Source organism: Grammomys surdaster, unplaced genomic scaffold (assembly GCF_004785775.1).
Source record: "Grammomys surdaster isolate TR1022 unplaced genomic scaffold, NIH_TR_1.0 213, whole genome shotgun sequence".
NCBI lineage: Eukaryota > Metazoa > Chordata > Mammalia > Rodentia > Muridae > Grammomys > Grammomys surdaster.
In genome coordinates, this window is record NW_021604658.1 from 4,047,674 (window position 1) to 4,055,881 (window position 8,208).

Sequence of the window (8,208 nt, forward strand, 5' to 3'; positions counted from 1 at the left end):
TGTTTGTGCATGGGTGTGTATGGGCATGAGTGTTTGTGCATGTGTGTGTATGGACATCAGTGTTTGTGCATGTGTATGTATGGGCATGAGTGTTTGTACATGGGTGTGTATGGGCATGAGTGTTTGTGCATGGGTGTGTTGGGCTCGGGCGATGTGGTGGGCAATGTCCACAGAAGCAGAAGAAGGAACTGGATCCCTCACAGCTGGAGTGTGGACATCACACCTGTCTTGTTAGGGAGTGCTAGGACTCGAACTATGGTCCTCATGCTTGAATAGCAAGCCCTCAATCTCTGAGCTATCTCTCTAGCCCCCCACTTACTGCAGAAAAAATTTAACTTATTTGTCCATTTCATGAGAACTAAAATTTTTAAACCAGGAAATATAATCCCTAATTCTATTTAAGCAGGCACAAGTGAACTGCACAGTTTACAATGTCCTAAAAGTTAGAGAAGGCACACCGCTATTAATCTCTTAGCTCACAGGTTTACTGAGAAATCAGCTGCGTTCAGAGCAAATTACCAATTTCCATAATTACAGCAAATATTAATAGCCCTTGTTTTTTGACACTACTGGGATTGAACCTGCGGTCTTCCCTGTGCTCAGCAAGTGATTTCCACTCAGCTTCATTGTCATCTTCAGCTCTTGCATTTTGGAAGTGCATGCTATGTGTCCTTAAACTTGCTGTAGCACAGGCTGGCCTCAAATGGGCCATCCTCTAGCCTCTATCAGAATGCTGGGAATTACAGTCATGCACTATCATGCCTGGCTTAATTCCATATTTTGCATATAATAGATATTTAGCATTTTCTCCTTTGCTCTTGTAAATTTAGTGACACCTTACTGTAAAGAGCACCGGTTGAATGGCAGAAACACAAACAGTAGAAATGAAACAAGAAGCCGGGCGGTGGTGGCGCACGCCTTTAATCCCAGCACTTGGGAGGCAGAGGCAGGTGGATTTCTGAGTTCGAGGCCAGCCTGGTCTACAGAGTGAGTTCCAGGACAGCCAGGACTACACAGAGAAACCCTGTCTCGAAAAACCAAAAAAAAAAAAAAAAAAAAAAAAAAAAAGAAATGAAACAAGAGCTTATAGAGTATGCGCTGGGTAGTCTGAAAGGGGACGTAGAAGGGACACAGTTCGTCATCAATGTGGGGATGATAACGACGGCTTTCCTAAAGGAACCTAAACAGTACATAAGGGACTGGGCTGGGCCGTGGATGGAGTGTGTAGCATTCTCAACAGGGAAAAGACTCTATTGGAAACGTGAAGATGCATAAGAGAAAGATATGCACACCGACTAGTCTGCTGTAGCTGGTGCAGTTGCTAAAGTGGATGGAGAGAGGGATACGAAGTCTCACTACCCACAACTCAGCTCAGCCTAAAGAAAGGTCCAGTTTTGTCCTCAGGCCCAAGGACAAAAACGTTAAGTCTCCAGCATCTCTGGCTACATCAGAGATATTCCTAAGTGTAGATACCAGTGAGAATTCTGAAAACTGGGACTGGGGTGGGGCTCTCAGACTGTCGTACTCTGAGCACAGCACCATGTATTTGCCATGGGTGGGCGATGTACCCCTGAGCACAGGAGACTCTTGACATCTGCTGCTTCCGTAGAGTACACTTCTTCCTTGGGCTGATTTTAATCTATAGCTTGTCCTTGCAATAAACTATATTCATAGTGGTCAATGAGTTCTATTTGTCTTTCTAGAGAATTACTGGATTTGAAGGAAGTTTTGAGGAACCCCAAACAACTTGCAGCACTCATCTTAGAAATGAAGGTGGTCTTATATGATCTCCTTCTTCTAAATTTTGTTGGTATTTTGTCTTTACAGTTGGGATCAGAAGTCTTGTATTAACTCACACAGTAAAAAAAGAGAACTGATTCCATATATAAATATATATATATATATATATATATAAATATATATATATGGTAATATATACTATATTATTAATATAGTATATTTATATATATATATATTATTTATATTATTATATATTATATGTTATATTATTCTATATAATATATATTATATATTATATATATTAATATATATTACTACTAAAAATTTTAAATGCTTTATAATCTGAAGCTGGTGAGATGACTTGGTGGTTAAGAGCACTGACTGCTCTTCCAGAGGTCTTGAGTTCAATTCCCAGCAACCACATGAGGGCTCACAACCATCTGTTAACTATGCACGTGGTGAACCGACACTGGTATGTATGTCGGCTAAACATGCATACACATAGAATAAATACAACTTAAAAAGAAAGAAAAAAACTACATAACCTACGCCTATAGTAGTAACTCTGACCACAAAAAAAAAAGGTAAATAAAATGGACAAGAGATGATAAGGACAGTGGGTATAAATGAGATATTTACAAGGCTAAATTAACAAATCAAATGTGAGGAGTCAAAAAAGATATGGTGGATTCATTAAGATGAGTATCAGGTGTCAGGCTGGAGCTGGAGCTGAGGGGTGGAGAGCTAACCTAGCACACAATCCCCACAACACAGCAAACAAGCTACGTCCTGAGTACCGGGGTTTGTTTTTGTTTTAGGAATAGAGGAGGATGTTGGACAGTTAAGTCTGAGGAGCCGTTAGACACCAGGTGGAAGCTGCTCCATTAGTAGTCAAAGCAAGGACGATGGCAGAGCTGGGAGCCATTAGCACAACCACAGCAGCCAATTATGTGAGTGAACGGTATTGAGGACAGACAAGTAGTCTTGAGGAGGTCAAGAACAGAGCATCACCATAAGGAGATGGGAAGGATATTAGAAAACTCACAGCCAAGTTTCAGCCTCAAAGGCTGAGAGAAGAGAAAAACTTGGGAACCATGATTAACGCTAAGCTGTATTTATATCACCCTTTCCGTTTGCGTAAGTCTTCTCCACGTTTCAGTGGACCTTTATTCCTCTTTATAAGAAAGCATTTCATTTTTGAGATGAGTGACATAATTTTCATCCATGTCTTTATCCATGTAAATACGTAAAAATGAAATAAAGCTGAATGATTTTCTGACCTTTCCCAAAGTCATTCATGATTCAACAGAACTGAATTATTAGTGTCTGTAACCAGTGATTTTGTTTTCCAAACCATGTAGCATCTTCAATGCTACAGTGAGCCATCTGTAACTACTTAACTTCCCCAGCCTGCTGAGATAGCTCTCTACCCCTTGGGAAGCCCGTCTCAGCCGAAATGAGTAACCGAGAAAACAATTGCTTTGAAAATGTGACAATACAGCTTTAAAATAAGACTTCAGTGTATTTGTACCTCACAGATTAAAACAAATTGATCTTTAGTATCGCATGGGGCTGGGGGATGCACAGTACTGACTGACTTTTTTTTTTAAAGATTTATTTATTTTTATTTATATGAGTACATTGTAGCTGTCTTCAGACACACCAGAAGAGGGCATCCGATCCCATTACAGATGGTTGTGAGCCACCATGTGGTTGCTGGGAACCACATGGACTCAGGATCTCTGGAAGAGCAGTCAGTGCTCTTGACCACTGAGCCATCTCTCCAGCCCCTGACTGACTTATTAATAATCTACGCAAGTTGCTTATACCCTCGCATTCAAATTGAATATAATATCAGTTATAATTTTTATGTGAAAATTAGAGAATCAGGAGATGTGGCTCAATTCAATGGTAGAGTGGATACCTGCTAGGAAAAACAGGAGTCAGGCATGGAATCCTAGGACTTGGGAGATGGAGGCTGGAGAACCTTTTCATAGGTAGGGTGGGAGTTGTTGACATTTTAAAATTATTGTTCTTTCAAAATGTTACATGTTGTTTTTGCATAGGAGCAGTATACTGATGTACAAGTTTTATATTTTGAAGCAGTAAAGTAAGAATCTTACCCGAAATATTACTCTAAAAAACTTTTTAGCCAGGGATGGTAGCTCACCCTCATTAACTCCAGCACTTAGGAGACAGAGGCAGAAGAATCTCTGTAGGTTCCAAGCCAGCCTGCCCTACATACAGGGCAGCCAAGGCTATACTGAAATCTTGTCACAAACACTTAAATCTCAGCCTGGTGGTAGTGGCTCGTGCCTTTAATCCCAGCACTCGGGAGGCAGAGGTAGGTGGATCTCTGTGAGTTTGAGGCCAGCCTGTTCTACAGAGTGAGTTCCAGGACAGTCAGGGGTATACAGAGAAACCTTGTTGAGAGAAAACAAAACACAAAATTCCAAATAAACAACAAAACCAAACCTCTCCTCAAAAGGATTTCTTTAGTTTTATTTTTTGGGTGTGAGCTTTATGTATGTACACCACATCCATGCTTGGGTCCATTGAGGATAGGAAAGGTCACAGAATTCTTTGTGGTGTAGTTACAAGCAGTTGTGGGCCACTGGAAATGGGTGTTGTGAACCAAACCCTCATCTGTATGTAACAGCACCATGCGTTCTTCTCCAGCTTCTAAGACACTTTCAAGTTGCCTAAATCTTCACTCTTTTCTTAGCTACATAACTGTTTTGTTGTTGTTGTTGTTGTTGTTGTTGTTGTTGTTACTGTTGTTTGAGGGGTTTGTTTTGTTTTGGGACAGGGTTCCTCTGTAGTCCTGGCTATCCTAGGAATCTCTCTGTAGACCAGGCTGGTCTCAGAACTCAAAGAGATCAGCCTGCCTCTACCTCCCTAGTGCTGGGATTAAAGGTGTACACCATCATTACCGGGCAATCTAGGTAACCGTCTCTTCCGAGTTTACCAAGATAAGGAATAATAGATGTCTGCCATTCTTATTCTAAAATTGGAGAGAATCAAATTATGAAGGAAAATGTGTTACTATACTACACTCCTAAACAAAATTTCAGTCAGGCATGGCAGCAAAAGCCTGGGAATATAGCCCAGTGGTAGAGCACTTGGTGAACATGCATAAGGCCCTAGGTTTAATTCCCAAAACAGATGAAGGGAAAAAAATGAGAGAAGTTAAGATAATGTATCTTTTTAAGTCTTCATTATAAATTTGCAGTCATCATTACTTCTAGGGACAGGAGAGAAGACTTGGTGGCTAAGAGCACTTAATGCTCTTGCAGAGGACTAGCGTGGGGTTCCCAGGACCCACATGTCAGCAATTAACATCAACCTGTAAATGCAGCTCCAGAGGATTCTACACCCCTAGCTTCCCCTGGTACCTGCACTCACAATACACACACCTACAAAGAGGCACATAATTTTCTGAGACATTTGAGGTCAACATTCCCTCTGTGACAGGTGTTTTGAGAATCAGAGATTATGCCGGGAAATGTTGGGATCATTTCTACACAACTTATTTTTGTTCTTTGTTTTTTCAAATCTGGATAGAGGCTTAGTAGCCTCACCTATAAAATGAAGTGCTTGAACAGAAAAATGATCTAACACTACCGTCGGCTGGTCCTGATTCTTATGACTAAGTCTTAAGCTTTTTAAAGAATAAAATAAAAACTAAAAATGTTATTACGTATTTTAAGACTTTTAACCCACTAAGGACCTTAAAGATACTTTACATAAATGAGCCAGCCATTTTATCTTGACTAGCATCAAAACAAAATACAGTACAAAGTCTGATTTTATGTGAAGTCAGAGTATAAGTGTCCATTTTAAGGGGAAATAATATTTTCTAACTTTAATTTTGCTAGTTTTATCTCAAATACAAACTTCTGTGCTCCATTGACAATCACCTTCTCTTTGTAATCATTTTTCTAATTGGTATATTAAGATTAATCTTGTTTCCTTATCACATTAAAAAAAACCCACCCATATCTTACCATTTCATTCTGCACATCTGAGTTTTAAAAGCCTTGAAATATTCAGGACTGTACTACATTAATGACAGTAGGGGAGCGTTCTCTAATCCTTAAACTGTCCCTAGAATTCTGGACGTGTATATGTATAAGTAAAAACTGTCCAGATAGTACCAGTCTGAGATGAATTCCTTCATTTTGGTAAATATTTCCACTATATTTAAATGTCTGAATCGTGTATTTTTTTTTTAAAAAAATGACATTCTGTAGGTCCTTTTCTTTGATAGTTTACAAAAGAAGAAATACTCTAAATCGTTAATGCTGTTTATCCCCAGGTGGTGGTATTACACGCCATTTTATTTTTGCATTTCCCCAAAACACACTATTCCCCTGGTAAGTGAACAGTATTTTAAAATTAATTACTAGATGGTTTATAAATGTGGCATCCACACAGTCTAGTTCTACAGATCTGCTCAGTGGCTTTCCCTTTGACAACTGCTGCTTTTAACTGGAGAACGGTTTGACAAATTGTCTATGAGGTCAGATGAAGACAAAATAGCTTTCTTCTCTAGGCCCCTCCAGGCTTTGGAAAAATCCAGGAAGTGGGTTTGAACTTAGCTGCAGTAAATCTTGCCGTAGTAAACTTTTTGGGTGGTCAGAGTAACACCTTTCATTACAACTATTAGCTGAATGGCAAAAGACTCTCGGGTTTACCGGGGTTTGCAGAGGCATTATTTCAGAACAATTCCATTTGGAAAGAAACACAATTGTAAACCGTTTCTATTTCAAGCCCATAAAAAGCAGAACTCGGATGAAAGGCAAAGCCTTGACCTTTCTATTTTAGACTTGCATCTGGGTAGCTAAGCCATCTGCTTTTCTCCCACCTCCCACCCCATCTACTTAATGGACTGAAAATACTGCACTTAATTGCAATTTTATCCAACCAGGCTGACTTTTCTGAATTACGACCCTGTCTTTTCACCTAAAGGCTTGCTCGGTAGGGTTTTACTTACCCTTCCTTCCCAATTCCTCCCTACTGCTCTCAATTATGAGCTGCCAAATGTCTGTAAAGTATGACACTAGGCTCTCACATAGGAAAACCATCTATGGAGCTTTTTCATTTCAACAGAATGAGCACCTAACCAGAAAATCCAGGGATCTAGGCTCCTCTGGACACCGACGGTATTAGCTTTGTGCGGTTACACAGAAAGGCACCTCTTACAGTCCATAAAGGAGTCGCGCGTCCTCGCTGCCCAACGAGGAACGCAGCCCGGGAAAGGACAGACAGATGAAGGTGGGAGGAAACCCCAGGAAGAAAGGAGCTTGGGAAGAATGGGGAGCCCAAGATGGGAGGGAAGACCTTGGCAGGAAGGCTCCAGAGAAGGGTGTGCAAAGTGGCCGAGAAGCTGGCCGAGAGGACCGGCGAAGAAGGGCCGGGGGCAGGCGCAGCGACCCCGCCCGGGTGTACCGCGGGGACACGGGTGGCGGGGACCGGGACCCAGGCCAGCACCCCGGGGATGGCGGCACACCCGCGGCCGAGCCCCGCTACTTAACTATTTGTAGAGCTGCTGCAGGCACAGGTCCAGGCTCTCGCCCTCCACCTCCTCTCGGGTGATGCGCTCCGACAGCGGCCGCGGGAGCGGGGGCAGCGGCGGCAGCTGGGGCTGCGGCGGCGGCGGCACGGCCGAGTGCCCCGGGGCAGCCGCTTCCACCTCTTCCTCCTCCTCCTCGCCCTCGGCCGCCGCCTCCTCCTCCACCGCCTCCTCTTCGGGCTCGGGGTCTTGGTCCTGCTCCCCCTCCTCGGCCACCTCTACCGTCGCAGCGTCCTCCCCCGGTTCCTCCCCCGAAGCCTCGGCCGCCTCAGCCGCGACCAGCTCCGCTTCGGGCTCGGGCTCAGGCTCGGATTCGGGTTCGGGCTCTGGCTCGCCGCCGCCGCACGGTCCGCGGAACTCGCCCAGGAACAGCTCCAGGAAGCGCCGGTAAGTTTTCTCCTCAGGGATGCAGCCCGCCATCGTTGCTCATGCCCCGAGGTCCACCAGGAAGGAGGTGGGAGGTGAGCCCAGGAGGAGGAGGGGGCTGCTTCGGAGCCTCGCCTCCCGCTACGGAGGGGGAACGGCCGCACCGGCACCGGCGATCAGCACTGGGTTGCCTGGAGAGGGCTCCCGCAGGCGTGCGCGCCACCGAGCTCGGACGTGCGCGGCCCGGGGGCGGGGGCGGAGCGCGCCACCCCTCTCCGGTCTGGAGGGAAAGTTGGTGACGGGCGCGCGCACAGGGTCCAGCGGCGGCCCACCCGCAATCCCTACCGAAAGCTCAGCCCACGCTGCCTAGAGACTGTCGCCATGGCAACCGGTTCTAATTAAGAATTCCAGGGTCCCTCCCGTCGAGTCTGAGGAGTGGTAAGGACACTGGACTCCTGCACTCCAACTTCGAATGGTCTTTGTTGGGTGAAGACCCTAGTTTCATGTTAAGCCATCTCTGCTGGTTC

At 44.3% G+C, this 8,208-nt stretch overlaps 1 protein-coding gene across 1 annotated transcript in view; it reads right to left on the minus strand.

Moving 5' to 3' along the window:
• The window catches only part of Ppm1e (protein phosphatase, Mg2+/Mn2+ dependent 1E), a 127,769-nt gene extending 119,914 nt beyond the window's left edge, over positions 1–7,855 (minus strand). The window contains exon 1 of the mRNA XM_028772499.1: positions 7,278–7,855. Coding sequence (XP_028628332.1) covers positions 7,278–7,735 — 458 coding nt within the window. The 5' untranslated portion in view covers positions 7,736–7,855. The remainder of the gene's footprint in view (positions 1–7,277) is intronic.
• Between the last annotated feature and the right edge of the window lie 353 nt (positions 7,856–8,208).